At 50.3% G+C, this 17,021-nt stretch overlaps 1 protein-coding gene across 1 annotated transcript in view; it reads left to right on the forward strand.

The window, feature by feature from the left end:
• Window positions 1-17,021, forward strand: part of Prss36 (serine protease 36) — a 24,313-nt gene continuing 7,292 nt past the window's right edge. Inside the window, exons 1-14 of the mRNA XM_059257233.1 lie at window positions 1-37; window positions 363-398; window positions 569-604; window positions 1,192-1,354; window positions 1,641-1,921; window positions 5,071-5,237; window positions 13,531-13,780; window positions 13,899-14,028; window positions 14,338-14,609; window positions 14,702-14,865; window positions 15,513-15,750; window positions 15,855-15,996; window positions 16,303-16,568; window positions 16,647-16,768. Coding sequence (XP_059113216.1) covers window positions 1-37; window positions 363-398; window positions 569-604; window positions 1,192-1,354; window positions 1,641-1,921; window positions 5,071-5,237; window positions 13,531-13,780; window positions 13,899-14,028; window positions 14,338-14,609; window positions 14,702-14,865; window positions 15,513-15,750; window positions 15,855-15,996; window positions 16,303-16,568; window positions 16,647-16,768 — 2,304 coding nt within the window. The remainder of the gene's footprint in view (window positions 38-362; window positions 399-568; window positions 605-1,191; window positions 1,355-1,640; window positions 1,922-5,070; window positions 5,238-13,530; window positions 13,781-13,898; window positions 14,029-14,337; window positions 14,610-14,701; window positions 14,866-15,512; window positions 15,751-15,854; window positions 15,997-16,302; window positions 16,569-16,646; window positions 16,769-17,021) is intronic.

Raw genomic sequence — 17,021 nt, forward strand, 5'->3', positions numbered from 1 at the left:
ATGTCCCAACACCTGTTCCTCCCAGTTGTAATAATGGGTAAGTTTAGAGGACAGGGCTTCTGGAAGCCCGGCTACCAGCACCCAGAGAGCCGGAAAGCAGGGTGGATGTCCTGCATCCTTTCTAGGCAGTGAGATGTCAAAAGAGGCAGAGAAGTCGAGTGTCAAGAGGAAGAGGGGGAGGGTGGAAAAAGGAGGGAAGGGTCGCATCAGGAGCCTGGGGGACTGTGTGGAAGGGAAAGGGGGAAGGGAGGCCCGGGTGTCCTGGGGAGATGGAACACTGTAAACCTGGGTGGAGAGAGGAAGAGCTACAGCTAAGTGCATCATCTCTCCAGCCTTCCCCTGCCTCCCTCTTGTCTTCCCAGTGGCCAGCCCCATCCCAGGAGCCTTCCAGGACTCAGGTGAGACTGCTAGACAGGGGAAAGTCAGGTGCAGCAGCCTGGTGCAGGCAGGTCAAGGAGCTGAAACAACAGCAATGGGGAGGCAAAGGTGGAGTCAGAGCGGGAAGGTGGGGGCTGGGCAAGGTCGGAGTTGCAGTAACAAGCATCTTTCTCTACCTTCTGTCTTCCAGCCGTCAGTCCTACCCAAGGAGAGTTTGAAGACTTAGGTGAGAGAGGCATGAGTTGCCTTAGATCCTAGGGGTTTTTGTCGGTTGGTTTGTTTGGTTCCCCCCCCCCCGGGGGGGTGTCGTTATTTTGTTGTTTTTCGAGACAGGGTTTCTCTGTAGCCCTGGCTGTCCTGGAACTCACTCTGTAGTCCAGGCTGGCCTCAAACTCACAGAGATCCACCTGCCTCTGCCTCCTGAGTGCTGGGACTAAAGGCGTGGGCCAAATCACTGCCCGGCTTTGTTTTGTTTTTGTTTGTTTGTTTTTGTTGTTTTGAGACAGGGTCTCTCTATATAGTCCTGGCTGTCCTGGAACTCACTCTGTAGACCAGACTGGCTTCACACTCTCAGAGATCTGCCTGCCTCTGCCTCCTGAGTGCTGGGACTAAAGGCGTGATTCTTAAAGAAGTTTCAAGCTGGCTAGGTCATGAGTGAATTGGAAGTGCCCAGGAACTCAGCCGTGCCTTGGTCATGTTCAGAAGGGCAAAGTGAAGGAATGGGTGGATGGAGGTTCAGGCTTTTTACCAGGGTCTCTGGAGTACGAGGGTCGGAGGGGGAGGGGTTTTGACTTCCAGGGTTCTCCATTCTAGACTGCGGCCGCCCTGAGCCCTCTTCCCGCATCGTGGGGGGCTCCGACGCACATCCGGGCACTTGGCCATGGCAGGTGAGCCTGCATCAAGGTGGGGCCCACATCTGCGGGGGCTCGCTCATCGCCCCTTCCTGGGTCCTCTCCGCTGCTCACTGTTTCGTGACGTGAGTACAGTCTTTGTCCAGCTCTCCTTCAAAGGCTAACCTCGCCCTGCAGCTCGACCTTCCCTGCTTATCCTACCTGCCCAGCGATGCCATACTGAATAGGAATAGGAATTGTCTTTCCAACGCCTCCATTGTCATCTCCCAGTCCTATTTGACCCTTTCAACCTCCACTGTCTCAGCCCCAAATCTGGATCTGACTGCTCAGTCCCTGGGTTCCTGCTGACCCTATCTCCCCCCTCGGCTCTGAGTCTTCAGCCCCAAGGTGATCTGTTGACTCCGTGAACAGGAATGGGACCTTGGAGCCTGCGGACGAATGGTCAGTCCTGCTGGGCGTGCACTCCCAGGACGGGCCCCTGGACGGCGCGCACTTGCGCTCAGTGGCCGCCATCCTGGTGCCGCACAACTACAGCAGTGTGGAACTGGGCGCCGACTTGGCTCTGCTGCGCCTGGCCTCGCCCGCCAGGCTGAGCCCCTGGGTGCGGCCGGTCTGCCTGCCCCGTGCCTCACACCGCTTTGCTCACGGCACCGCCTGCTGGGCCACTGGCTGGGGAGACGTCCAGGAGGCTGGTGAGTGAGATGAGCGACCGCACCTGCAGATGCGGGTCCCGGGGCGCCCTAAAAGCTGGGTCCTCCGGTGGGTGGCCCCTCAGAAGCCGGCCTAAAGGGAGGGACCCAGGCGGAGCTTGGGAGACTTGGTTCTGATCCACGGAAAATTCCTAACCTCCCTCTATGTACCCTCCTCTGCCCCAGAGGTCGCCTCACCTCTGTCTGGCCTCACCTTTTCTCCCAGTTTTTGTTTTTGTTCTTCCTTTTCTTTTCTCTTCTGGATTTAGGCCGGACTCGGGTTCCGTCCCGGCTTTCAGACAAAGCATTCCCCCTGCACGTTTCCTCCTGCGAAAGGAGAAAAACCACTCCCAGGGGTGTTGGGTGGTTCAGACGGGAAAACCCAAGAGAAGCCTATTGCCCAGCGGCTAGCACAGCCGTACTTAATGGGCTGTGGTTGCCTTCTGTAATAGCTCTTCAAGTACTGACACTTAGCACCTCTGGTTCTTCCGTTCTTCCTCCCTTCCGTCCTCTCTATCCTGCCTCAGTCCATTCCCCACTTCGCGGCTCCCTACTCAGGACATACACTCACTCACTCACTCTTCTGCTGAAGATGTCTCTATGTGCCAGACCCTGTGTGAGACAAGCACTGAAAAGAGATGCTCCAGTGAACATAACAGGCAAAACTCATACCTTCTCAGAGATCATGCTGGGAGGCAAACCACGAAGTCAGTTAATAAGTAGATGCTGTGTCGGAAGGTGTGTGTGTGTGTGTGTGGGGAGGCTACTTTTCCATTTTCTTTTTTTTTTTTTTTTTTTTTTTTGGTTTTTCGAGACAGGGTTTCTCTGTGTAGCTTTGCGCCTTTCCTGGAACTCACTTGGTAGCCCAGGCTGGCCTTGAACTCACAGAGATCCGCCTGGCTCTGCCTCTACTTTTCCATTTTCAATCACCCCTATTACTCGGTGTTACTTTGCCACTAGCAAACATACCCCTAGCTATTCCACGTCCGCTTTGGTCAGACTTCGCCAGGACTGGGGACTTCGAGAGGAGCTTTGTGGAGGAGATGCCCCAGGTGCTGCTTGCAGGGGTGCCATGCGGTCGGGAGATGTCAGGGAACAGTAATCATAAGTACCTGGGAAGTCTTTGTGGAAAGAGAGCATCCTGACATGGGCCTTCAGAACAGGAGATTTCCGGGGAGAAGGTGTGAAGAGAGGATGTGCTAGTTGGAGGCCGTCCTGAGGGCCCCAGAGAAAAGCCAGGATGCTAGACTGAGTGCCAGGGCAAAGCTCACGAGGATGCCAAGGCTGGATCTGGAAGATCTAAAGGTCAGTCTAAGAGACTGAGGGACAGAGTAGCTATGAACTCAGGGGTCCCCCAACCACCCCCAGACCCCCTTAGCTGAGCTTCAAGGACAGGCTCAGCCATAGCCTGGCCTCTTGGGATTCTGGGCGAGACTGAAAAGACCTCTTTGCCTTCCCTACCCCTCTCTGGCTCCTGAGACTTTTCATCAGAAGTAGCAGCTGGGCTGAGTGTAGTGGCACACACCTTTAAGGCAGAGGCAGATGGATCTCTGTGAGTTCAGGGTCAGAATGTTCTACACAGTGGGTTCCAGAACAGCTAGAGTTGCATAGTGAGACCCTGTCTCAAAAAAAAAAAAAAAAAAAAAAAAAAAGTAGCAGCTGGTAGTGGTTATATATACCTGGAATCCCAGAAGGTCAGCTCCGGGGACCCCAGGTTGAGCCTGGAGCATCCATTTATTGTTCTTGGTAAAAACTCAGAGCTGAGCTATAGAAACATTTTTCCTGGAAGGAGCAGGCACAGAGTGAATTAGGAAGCCGGCCAGTCAGGAGGTGTGAGTTGCTCATTCAGGCCCAGGGTTATGCTGGCTGCACTGGTGAGTTACAGTGGAACACAGTGATGTCCCAAGTAGCTTGGGAACTAACTGGGGAAGGTGAGTTAAGGCTCAGCGGTTATAAAGCATTGCTGCTCAGACAGAACCCAGGTTTGCTTCCCAGCACTCACATGGTAGTTCACAACCAAATGTAATTCCAGATACCTCCAGTTCCAGGATATCCTGTGCCCTTTTCTGACCTTTGTGGGTACCAGGCACACAAGTGATATGCATACAATCAGGCAAAACCCTCATATGCATAAAATAATCTTTTAAAAGGGGGAGAGGGGCCGGGCGGTAGTGGCACACACCTTTGGTCCCAGCACTTGAGAGTCAGAGACAAGTGAATCTCTGAGTTCGAGGCCAGCCTGGACTATAGAGCGAGTTTCAGAACAGCCAGGGCTACACAGAGAAACTCTGTCTCAAAAAACCAATAAAATAAAAGGGGGACAGGGATGACACCCAGATTCTTTTTTATGTTGTTTTGTTTTTTGAGACAGGGTTTCTCTGTGTAGCCCTGACTGTCCTGGAATTCGTTCTGTAGACTAGGATGAACTCAAACTCAGAGATTTGTCTGCCTCTGCCTCCCAAGTGCTGGAGTTAAAGGCATGTGGTATAACACTTATCCTAAAGTCCAGTTTCTGTGTTTGGCAAATGGATATAACACTGTATCTAATACACATGATATCTTTGTGAAAAGCATGCTCTTTTTTTTTTTTTTTTTTTTTGGACAAATGCAGCATCAGGGTTGAGAGCTTCATGATTTTGGCTCCTCCATATGTACATTACTGTCTGGGGACCTTGTATCATACACCTCCTGTATCATCATCTGTGACAGCTCTCACTGGCCGCTTGCAGGGGCCAAACCTAAGCAAAGGACTCAGAGAGAAGATACGAGCAGCAGATGATGTGATGAAATGGTGGCCCGGTACCATCTTTGTTTTCCCTAAGGCAGGGTCTCACATCGCCCAAGATGGCGTCAAACGTGCTATGTAGCTGAGGATGACCTTGAGTGTCTGATTCTCCACTTCCCCTTCCCCAGTTCTGGGATTACAGCCATGTGCCACCACACCTGGATTGTTCAGTTCCGGGGACCGAACACGGGCCTTTATGCATGTTAGCAAGCTGTCTACCAACTGAGACCCAGACCATCAACACAGCCCCACTCCCGCCCAGGGCGCGCGTGTTGATGGGGCTATCCAGCAGGGGCAAAGCTGAGGCCTGGGGAGATGAGTGTATCACACCTGACTCACAGTATCTGTTCTCTGGTTCTGCCCTCAGACCCTCTGCCTTTCCCGTGGGTGCTACAGGAAGTGGAGCTAAGGTTGCTGGGAGAGGCTGCCTGTCAGTGTCTCTACAGCCGGCCTGGCCCTTTCAACCTGACATTCCAGCTGTTGCCAGGGATGCTGTGTGCTGGCTATCCAGAGGGACGCAGGGACACCTGCCAGGTGAGGAGAGTTCTCCTAATCCAGAGAAAGCAGCTAAGGAGTAGACAAATATTTGAGCCTCGTCTTCAGTGGAATCTGCTCTGGGGAGTATGGCTCAGGGGTACAGTATATGCCTAGAACCTAGGAGGCTCTGAGTTTAATCTCTGGCAACAAAGCAAACAAAAACCCAAAGACAGTCCATGGAGCCTGGCATAGCAGGGCACACTTGTAATCTCAGCACTTGGAAAGTAGAGGCCAGAGGATCAGCTCAGGGCCTGTCTGAGCTACATAGAGGTCAGCCTAGGCTACATGAGACCCTATCTCAAAACAAAACAAAAGGATCATCAATGAGTAGGACTGACATAAAGATTATAGGTGAATGAAAGCCAGGCTTCAACACATGTACCTGGTACCCATGGGAGCATAATGCAACAAAGCATCAGACTCTAGAGTTAGTTACTGTTCCACCTGCCCCTGTATCCCATGAGGCATGGGTTAGGGATGGGGAGAATGAAAAAGGACAGACGTGCACACGGCAGAGCTGGGATCAGACTCCCACCATTGGGGACCTTGGGGTGTTTATTAGGCACAGCACAGGGGCAGGGGTAGCTGGTCTCGGTAGGAGGTCTTAGACCAGCAATCTCAGGCTGTAAACTCCCCAGGGGAAGCTGCAGTTGCTAGTCTTTGCACCCACTGATAATTGTTTTGGACTCCTGGGTTGAGCTTTGCCACCCATCTTGAGCATGGTCCATATGAGGAAGCGGCTTTGCCAATATCTCATGGGTCCAAGGCTTTGGAGTCCTTGACATGGCCTTGCTCATGTCAACAATACACATTCACTCAGGACTTCCCTCGCTCAGGGCTTTCTCCATCCTTCACAAATCCAGCACCACCAGCTCTGAGCTGTGCAGCTTTGCCCAGATGTTCACACTTCACGTCTGAAGTGACAATAATTGTGTTACCTACGTCAAAGTATTGTTGTAAAAAAGCGTTAGCTATTATTTTTTTCCAAAGCCCAGCCTATAACATAGCACTTGTTGCTTAGTAGGTACCTATCAAATAGTTAATGAGAAAAAAATGAATTAATTCTCCACGAAGGGAATTTTCCAGATGATTGGCTAGTGTCCAAAACAATATATTTGAAATAACTTTTTTGAGAAATGAAACCCAGCATTGATGGTAGTGGTATGGATGGTTCTGAGCTTCCAGGACCCATAGACATAATCAGTTTCTTTCTTTTCTTTTCTTTCCTTTTCTTTCATTAGTTAGTTAGCTAGGTTTTTTTGAGACAGGGTTTCTCTGTAGTTTTGGTACCTGTCCTGGCCTCAAACTCAGAGATCTGCCTGGCTCTGCCTCCCGAGTGCTGGGATTAAAGGCGTGTTTCACCACCACCTGGCCCAGTTTCTTTCTTTTTTTTTAAATTTAGATTTATTTATTTTTATTTTATGTGTATGAGTGTCTTGCCTACATGTATATATGTGTGCTACATGGGTGTAGTGCCTGCAGAGGCCAGAGGAGGGCACAAGATCCCCTAGAACTGTAGCTTCAGATAGTTAATCAGCCAGCATGTGAGTGTTGGAAACCAAACCTGGGTCCTTCCCAAGAGCAACAAATGCTCTTATAACCACTGAGCCCTCTCTCCAGCTCTGGTCCCTTGCTTTCCCTCACCCTGGATATCTTTTATTCACTTTTAGACAATTTCACACCTGTATACAATGTCCATTGGTCATATCCACCCTGAACTCCCCTCCTTCTCCCATCAGATACCCCCAACACCCCTCCCACCTCCACCTCCATTTTTGCATCTCGCTTGAGTCCCGTTAGCGCTGCCTGCTGGAGTGTTGGCTGGCTTCCTTAGTCTGAGCATGCGCAGGTAAGCTGCAGTGAGTTTCTGGGGGCAGTGCTCGTCTTATGACTGAAGACAGCGTTTCCCATTGCTCCTCCAGCTCCTAGGTTCTTCCAGCTCCGACTCTGCCCTGTTCCCTGGAGAATAGTCACAGGGTGTTGACACAGGTGTTCCACCTAGTGGTGAGCGCTCAGTGGTCACTTGTTCTCAGCACTCTGACCAGTTAGGGGTCTCTGCATTAACGGATGCCCACTGCAGAGAGGAGCTTCCCGATCAAGGTTGAGAGCCGCGTTGATCTATGGATGTAAACATAAATATTTAGAAGGCAGTTTGACAACGTGCATCCAGCAAAACAATAGTAGTGGATTTCCCGCTAGGACCCATTGGCCCCGTGGTTTACAGTACCCGGGGAAGAATCCTCCCTGCAGGGCTTCAAAACCAATCAGAAAGCAGGTGGTTACCTCCATGACCTTCGTACCACTGGTTCATCAATGGACACATCTTGCTTGTCAGGTGGGTATTGTAGGATTCGGTGTTCACCGCTGGGAAGTACTATTGATGACTTGAATTCTCCACCAGCTTTCCCAGCACTTCCCAGCACTATGAAAGCTAGCCAGCAGGGAAGAAGTGTTCTGGTCAGTTTCAGGTTTGTTTCTCTGTGTACTGCAACCGGAGTGTACCGTTGTCTACAGTAGAGTCTTACCATCTATGGTGGGCAATCAAGAGCAATAACAATACTCTGTGTTGTCTTGGGAGCCTCTGGGGCCTCCCTGACCAACAACTCATAGGGAGGGATCCCACCCTGACACTGAGACTTTCTTTTAGTAACCTGTGGCTTCTTGGGGAAGCTGTCCACAAATACAGCGTACTTGTGTTCAAACTCCTTTTAAAACTATATGTATATATAATTACATTTATTTTTGACAGGGTCTGACTGTGTATTCTTGGCTGCCTAGGACACTCTTTGTAGAGCAAGCTGTTAATTATATTTTCACCCAAACTACTGGGTTTCCATAACGGTTTTCCATAAATCTTTAGGTTTTGGTTAACTTATCCAGCTCTCCTCTCTCCTATCCAGCCATCCCTATCCCAGTATCCACCCCCCTTATATCACGTGTTCCGCCCCTGGGCTTCTTCCCTTTCCCCTCTCATGAGCCCCTTCTAGCTTCCTGACCGCTGCAGCCACTATACATTAAACATACAAAAATCTAGACACTTAGAGCTAAGATCTACAGATGAGAGAGAGTATGTAGCATTTACCTTTTCTGGGCTTGGATCACCTCACTTAATATAGTATTTTTCAGTTCCACCCACTTTCCTGTAAATTTCATTTTTTTTTTTACAGCTGAATAAAATTCTATTGTGTGTAGTCACTGCATTTTCATAGTCATTAATCAGCTGAGGGACGTCTAGGCTGATTTCATTTTCTAGCTACTGTGAACAGAGCAACAGTGAACATGTATGGGCAGGTTTCTCTGTAAAAGAATCTAGCTTTTTGAGGAGCCTCCACACTGACCTCTATAACGGATGCTGGAATTTACACTCCTACCAATAATGGATTAATGTTTCCCTTTCCCCGCATCCTCACTTGTTGTCATTTATTTTTATTTTTTATTTTTTGAAAATAGCCATTCTGGGGCTGGAGAGATGGTTCAGTGGTTAAGAGCACTGGATGCTCTTCCAGAGGTTCTGAGTTCAAATCCCAGCAACCATGTGGTGGCTCACAACCATCTATAATGAGATCTGATGCCCTTTTCTGGGCTGCAGGCATACATACAGACAGAGCATTCATACCTAAAAAAAAATACATAAATAAAAAAAATTTTAAAGCCCCTTTTAAGAAAAAAAAAGAAAGAGGAGTTGAGGATTTAGCTCAGTGGTAGAGTGCTTGCCTAGCAAGTGCAAGGCCCTGGGTTCGGTCCTCAGCTCCAAGAGGAAAGAAAGGAAGGAAGGAAGAAAGGAAGGAAGGAAGAAATAGCCATTCTAAGTGGGGTTAGATGGAATCTCAAAGTAGTTTTTTATCTTATTAATTAAAACTTTATTGTAAAGAACTCAGGGGAAACCATCATGCTCTGAGAGTACCCAGACCCGAAGTTATACATCTGAAAGAACCCCTACTCAGTTAGAACAGCCGTTCTGAAACTACAGAGCTTCACATCAGGTTTCACACTTTTAATATCAATTATGTTTTTATGCACAACTCCATCAAAACCAAAGCAAAACAAAACTGAAAATCCATGACAGAGTTAAAACTAGAAAAAACATTAGCTTTACACTCGTAACTCATGTCCCGTACCTGCATTCAGTCCTTCCTCATGTCCTAATGTTCAGCTCTTTCTTGTTCATTCTACATGTTATATTGTAGCCACATGTACATTTTTTATATACATACATACTTATTATAGGTTAGGAGGCACATAAGTGAGGCTATGCATTTTCCCTTCAAGATGTATTACCTCAGTATTATACATTCTAACTCCATCCATTTTCCAGCAGATTCTGTGATTTTCCAGCAGATTTTGTGATTTCATTTTTGTTCAGAGTTGAGAAATATCCCATATTATCCGTGTACCAGGTTTTCATCCATTATCTGTGGTGGGCAGTTAGATTGGTTCCGTTGCCTTGCTATAGTGAATACAGCAGCAATACACATGAGAATGCAAATATCTCTACGGCAGAGTATGGCATTCTCTGTGTACATGCCCAGGATTGGCTGAGATTAATTATATGGTGGTTCTGTTTTTGTTTTGTGTTTTTGAGGAACCTCCCAACTGGCTTCCGTAACGGCTATATTAATTTGTGCCTCCCACAGGCAGTGAATAAGGGCTCCTCTTTCTTCACATCTGCAACACTCAGTAGTTTTAATTTGCATTTCCCTGATGGCTAATGGTGTTGAACACTTTAGAAATGTTTAGTAGGGTTTTTGTATGTCTTCTCTTGAGAACTCCCTATTCAGTTCATGACCCATTTTTTTATTGGGTTGCTTGATTTCCTTGTGTTTAATTTCTTGAGTTCTTTGAATATCCCACACTGTAGTGGTCATTGAACTTCCTGAGCTTGGGAACATGGCTCAGCAAGTACATGTCTCACTGTCCAGCTTGACAGCCTGAGTTCCATCCCCAGGACCCACATGGTGGAAGGAGAGAGAGAACTGAGTCCTGAGAGTTGTTCTTTGACCTCGACATTTTGGCCATGGTACTTGAGTGTGCACACACAATAAATAAATAAATGTAATTGTAAAAACAGAAAGGCTGGGCATTGTGGCACATGCCTGTAATCCCAGCACTCAGGAGGCAGGGGCAGGCAGATCTCAGAGTTCAAGGTCAGCCAGGGCTACATAGTCTCAAAGAAAAAAAAATTCCTTAACTATGGAAAATGTTGCTTATCTAGCTCGTTGGCTGCTAGTCACATGTGGCCACTGAATTCCTGAAATGCGTTGTTGAAAAGGAACAAAAGGAAATGTAAAGCAACACATGTGTTCCAGGCCTGTAATTCCGTGTAACACATGGAAGACTGAGGCATGAGATCACAAATTCAGATCTTGGAAGCTAAGCAGGGGCCTGAAGGCCAGCCTGAAATATATAGCAAGACCTAGCTAGAGGGTTGCAGGGGAGGGAGGGAGGAAGACAGGTACTCAGCCAGTAAGGACTTACTCCAAAGCCTGGCGACCTGAGCCCTATCCCTGGAACTGGAGGTGGCGGGAGAGAACAACCCTCCAGCCATTCTCTAATTTCTGTGTGTGTGCTGTAGCTAGCCCTGAATTTGCCCCTCAACACCACAGAAGTGGAGAGCCATGGTGCACGCCTATAATCTCAGAACTCGTGAGGTGATAGAAGCAGAAAAATCATAAGTCAGGGCCAGTTTCAGCTACGCAGTGAATTCGAGGCCAGCCTGGGCTTCATTTGACCTTATCTCAACAAAAACAAAACGGGGGGGAGTACTCTAGAGGGGCTAAGAAACCAAAACTGTATTTAAATTTAAATAATCAGAGCTGGAAAGTTGACTCTGGTTAAAAGCACTTGCTGCTCCTGCAGAGGCCCGGGGTTCAATTCCCAGCACCTTTACAACCTCTGTAACTCCTGTTCCAGGAGATCCAACACCCTCTTCTGACCTCCACAGGCACCAGACACACATGTGGTGCCCAAACATACATGCAGGCAAAACAGTCATACACATAAAACACTAAAACCAATCTTAAAAAATATAGTTGCTCTGGTCTGTTAGCTACTATTCTGGGTAGCATAACTCTACAAAATGTTGAGCCGGGCTGGGCGGTGGTCTTGCACACCTTTAATCCCAGCACTCAGGAGGCAGAGGCAGGCAGATCTCTGTGAGTTCAAGGCCATCCTGGGCTACAGAGTGTGTTCCAGGACAGCCAGGGCTACACAGAGAAACCCTGTCTCAAAAAAACAAAAACAAACAAGTAAAAAAAAGTTGAGCCTTCTTTTTTAAAAAAAACATATTTATTTATTTACTTACTTACTTATTTTATGTGCATTGGTGTTTTGCCTGAAAGTATGTCTGTGTGAGGGTGTCAGATCCACTGTAACTAGACTTACAGTTGTGAACTGCCATGTGGGTACTGGGTATTGAACCTGGGTCCTCCGGAAGAGTAGACAGTGCTCTTAACTGATGAGCCATCTCTTCAGTCCATTTTAAACATTTTTTAAAATTTATTTTATGGCTGGACAGTGGTGGCGCACGCCTTTAATCCCAGCACTCTGGAGGCAGAGGCAGGTGGATCTTTGTGAGTTCGAGGCCAGCCTGGTCTACAGAGTGAAAAACCAAAAAAAAAAAATTTATTTTATATGTATCAGTGTTTTGACTGTATGTATGAATGTGTACCATGTGCATGGCTGGTGCCTGAGGAGGTCAGAAGAGGACATCAGATTCCCTGGAACTGCAGTTACAGATGGTTGTGAGCCACCATGTGGGTGCAGGGAGTTGACCCTGGGTCCTCTGGGAAGAGCAGCCAGTGCTCTTAACCATCTCTCCAGCCCCAAGACTTCTTTGTGATACTTCTCAGGTCACCAAGATTTCTGAGCTGCGTTAGAGACTCCTTAAGAGCAATGCCTCATTCCCACTGTTTCTGTGTCTGCTGATTTTAGGTCTTCCTCCTCATTTAATTTTGTACACACACACACACCCCCTTTGAGACTCTATGCAGCCCTGGCTGTCCTGGAACTCACTCTGCAGACCAGGTTGGCCTCGAACTCACGGAGATCCACCTGGCTCTGCCTCCCGAGTGCTGGGATTAAGGATGTGTGCCACCACCCGCCCAGCTCCCTTCTTAATGAATTTGTTCCTTTATTCACAGGCAGGATCTTACTATGTTGCCCAGAGTGGTCTTCAACTCTTGGATTTAAGTGATCCTCCAGCCTCAGCCTCTGAACTAGCAGGGACTACAGACATGGGCACCATACCTGCTCTTGTTCCTCTTATACTGCCTAGCTCTAGCAGCTTCTTCTTTGGCTAGTATCTCTAATTTATTTAGTGTGTGTGTGTGTGTGTGTGTGTGTGTGTGTGTGTGTGTGTGTGTGTTACATGTGGACATCAAATGAGAGCTTGTGGGAATTAGTTCTCACCTTCCACCATGTAGTCCTGGAAATTGAACAAGTGATCAGGCTTAGCAACAAGTGCCTTTAGCCACTAGGCCACCTCCCTGGCCCATCTTTTTGTTTATTTGTTTGAAGACAGTCTCATGTAGCTCAGGCTAGCCTAAAAATAGCTATGTCACTGAGTCTTGATCCTTTCACCTCCCAAGTGTTGGGACTATAGGTATGTAGCACCAAGCTTGGTTTTGATTTCTTTTCTTTCTCTTTGTGATTGTGTGCATGTGTGCAGGGGTGTACATATGTGTGCAGGCGTGCAGGCAGAGGACAACCTGGGCTGTCATCTTCAGAAATACAGTCCACCTCCTTTAAGACAGGGTCTGTCATTGGCCTCGAGCTCCACCAATGCAGAGGATGCTCCTGTCTCCGCCTCCCTAGCAGCTCAGGTCACCACATTTTCACATGGGTCCTGGAGATGGAATTCAGTTCCTTAAGCTTACAAGGCAAGCATTTTCCAAGCTGAGCAACCCCCGCTAAGTCCTTGATTTACTTTTTAAAGACATGGCTGAGGGGTGGAGCCCAGCATTTGTGAGACCCTGGGTTCAAGCCCAGCCCAAAACAAAACTTCAGGGGGTGTGACTTAGAAACCTGAGAAATCAGAGACAGTTTTGGGGTGAACTAATTACAAGAATCATTCAGCTCTGAATGAGACCACAGGGTTTTCTTGAAAGGTCATTGATGCTCTGTCTGGATGCTCTTGGCTTTGGCTACTCAGTGGTTCTGCTTTTCCAGGCTTTCTTCTGATTAGGACTGTAGATAATACTGAGGGGAAGGTTTCTAGAAGGTGGTTGTATGTTAGGTCAAAACGGGGTGTAGATTCTTGAACTGATCTCTGACTTGAGTCATCTATCATTAGGGTGACTCTGGGGGACCGCTGGTCTGTGAGGATGGCGGCCGCTGGTTCCTGGCGGGAATCACCAGCTTTGGCTTTGGCTGTGGACGGAGGAACCGCCCTGGGGTGTTCACTGCAGTGGCTCCCTATGAGTCTTGGATACGGGAACACGTGATGGGCACAGAGCCTGGGCCTGCCTTTCCCAGCCAGCTTCAGAAGCCCCAGTCAGGACCTTGGGATCCCAGAGAAGAAAACTGTACCTTTGCCCAACCAGGTGAAGAGCAGATGCACTGAACCTGACTGAGCTGGACTGGGCAGATTCGAACTCGGTTGGAGGCTTGCAGGGTTAAGGATTTCTGCAGACCCCCTGACCCAGGCCTCTCATCTCTCAGAGTGCGGGAAGACTTCGCAGCCAGGGACCTGGCCCTGGGAGGCCCAGGTGATGGTGCCAGGTTTCAGACCCTGCTATGGAGCGCTGGTGTCTGACAGCTGGGTCTTGGCACCCGCCAGCTGCTTTCTGGAGTGAGTGAGAATCCACGCATCAGGCACTCTTGCCCCTTCCCACATCAGTCTGAGAGACTAGCTCAGCCCTTCCTCTGGGGTGGGAGTTGTACCTCAGTCTGGAGAGTATAGAACCCAGCACAAAGCAAGGGAGTCTGGCGAGGGTGGGTAGGAGGCTCGGTCCAAAACGCAAGAGCCCGAATAGCATTAGTGGGGGGGTGGGCGTGGGGGTGGTTCCAGCGTTGGCCGAAGCATCCCAACCCGGAGATGCGGTCTACGCCTGGGAAGCTAGGTTTGCAGCGTGTGTGCTAGACGCACACGCGTCCTCAGCTTCCCCATCCAGCAGCCCCGCACCTCTGACAGCCCACCCCGCGACCTTGAGGCCTGGCGGGTGCTGCTGCCCTCGCATCCGGGGGAGGAGAGGGTGGCGCGCCTCGTGCCGCACAAGAACGCTTCCAGGGACTCGGCCTCGGACCTGGCGCTGCTGCAGCTGAGGACGCGCGTGAACCTGACCGCCGCCCCGAGTGCCGTGTGCCTGCCCCATCCCGAACACTTCTTCCTGCCCGGGAGCCGCTGCCACCTGGCTCGCTGGGGCCGCGGGGGTGCGCGGGGCCGCGCGGGGACACGGACTGGGTGGGGTGGGCGGGGCCGGGAGCACGCGGCCGAAGCACCCGCTCGCCGCTCTTTCTCCCAGAACCCGCCCCCGGCTCCAGCGCGCAGCTGGAGGCGCAGCTGTTGAACAGCTGGTGGTGTCACTGCCTGTACGGACGCCAGGGGGAGTCGGTGCCACCGCCAGGAGAACCGCCGCGCCTGCTTTGCCCCGCCTACCAGGAGGAGGAAGAGGCGGGGCGATGCTGGGTGAGTGGCAGGAACCCGCTGCGAAAATCCGGTCCGGACCGGGACTCAGCTGGAGGCGGGAGGAGCTAGGGACGGGGGCGGGGCGCTCCGGGCCTCGTGCCTGTGGCGCCAAAACTCGATTATTCCTTGTTTTGTTTTTCCGAGACAGGGTTTCCCTGTGTATCCCTGGCTGTCTTGGAACGCACACTGTGGACCAGGCTGGCCTCGAACTCAGAGACCTGCCTAGGCATCCGCCACCACGCCCGGCTTATTCCTTCCTTTTAAAGGCATGAGTGTTGGAGATCCAAGCCTGAGACTTCTTTACCGACTGAGCCTGTTCTTTATCTCCTCAGCCCGAGTTTGGCAATTTTAATTTTAAGAGAGGCCTGAAGCCGTCGTTGGTGGCGCACACCTTTGAGTTCCAGGGCAGCCGGGGCTACACAGGGAAACCCTGTCTCCAAAAAAGAGGAGGGAGGAATGAGAAGGTGTTGGAGTTTGTTAAGTGAGGGCTAGATTTTTATGCAAATTAGTGTTGGAACTTGGCAGGAAGGATGTTTGATTAGTCCACGAAAGGAGAACCAGGGTCCCAGGAAAGCCCAGAAAAGGCTAAGGATCTCTGTACACCTGCAGCCTGCACTCACGCTAGTGATAATACTGTTTTGCTACAGAACGATTCCGGTTGGAGCCTTCTGTGTCGTGAGGAGGGGACGTGGTTCCTGGCTGGATACAGAACCCTCTCAAGTGGTTGTCTCCGGCCCCGAGCCTTCTCCCCACTGCAGATTCATGGTCCATGGATCAGTCATGTGACTCAGGGAGCTTACTTGGAGGATCAGCTAACCTGGGACTGGGGCCCTGAGGGGGAGGAGACTGAGGATCAGATTTGTCCCCCCCACACTGAGCACGGTGGTGAGCAGGGGCCTTTAGGAGTTCCTGGGAATATTTAAATCATGGCGAGGCTTCCTGGGGGCAGCTTTGGGACTCCCGCTGAGATGGCCACCTCTTCTTTCTAGCCTGTGGCCTAAGGCCAAAGGCCACTCCAGCTGGTGTGTTGTGGCCCTGGCTGACAGAGGTGCATGTGACTGGTAATCGAGTCTGCACTGGGATTCTGGTTGCCCCAGGCTGGGTCCTAGCAGCCACTCACTGTATTCTCAGGTGGGTCTCTCCTAGCCACAGGCAACGAGAGAAAAATTGGGTGATAAATCAAGGACTCTCAGCAGTAGGACATTGTCACTTCGGGGGTTTTTGTAGTACAGGGAAGCACTTGGGGTGTTTTTGCTGGGATTTTTTGGTTTTGTTGGATTTGGGGGGTGGGGAGGGTAAGATCTTTTGAGACAGCAGAGAAATCACAAAGCAGTTGGTGGATGGTCCTAGAGACTTGTTACGTCCTTTTCTTCTGCTGGGAAGGACTTGATGAGTTGTGGAGGAAATAGGAGACGATTCTGTTTCCTGTTCCCACAGGCTGGGCTCTACAGCAGTGCCTTACATTGAAGTGTATCTGGGCCAGGCAGGGGCCAGCTCCCTCCCACAGGGCTACCAGGTATCCCGCTCTGTCGTCAGCATCCGCCTGCCCAGGCATTTAGGACTTAGACCCCCCCTGGCCCTCCTGGAGCTGAACTCTCGGGTGGAGCCTTCCCCATCGGTTCTGCCCATCTGCCTACACCCAGGGGGTATTCCCCCAGGGGCCAGCTGCTGGGTGCTGGGCTGGAAGGACCCCCAGGACAGAGGTGAGAGCCCTTGGGTCATGGGAATGAGGAGTGACTTCAGACCAGAACCCTGTACAGCTGTCTCTTCCTTCTCTCTAGTTCCTGTAGCTGCTGCTGTCTCCATCTTGACACCGCGACTCTGTCGCTGCCTCTATCAGGGCATTCTGACGCCGGGAACCTTCTGTGTCCTCTATGCCGAGGGGCAGGAGGATAGATGTGAGGTACAGGGGCCTAGGCATCTCCGACCAGGGAGGGGAAAGGTAGTTCTGGGCGACCAAACCTATTCAGATTGGAATTTCTTAGTACTGGGCTCCAGATAGGAACAAGTGACATTTCTGGCCTAACCTTAGAGAGACCAGGAACCAGGATACCTAAGGGTGTAGACGTGCAGCGCTTTGTGACTGGACCCTGGGGAAGTTAAGAGAACCAGATACAAGGGTAACAGACCCATTTGGCCTTGGCTCCAACTTCGCA

Source organism: Peromyscus eremicus, chromosome 1 (assembly GCF_949786415.1).
Source record: "Peromyscus eremicus chromosome 1, PerEre_H2_v1, whole genome shotgun sequence".
NCBI classification, from domain to species: Eukaryota; Metazoa; Chordata; class Mammalia; order Rodentia; family Cricetidae; genus Peromyscus; species Peromyscus eremicus.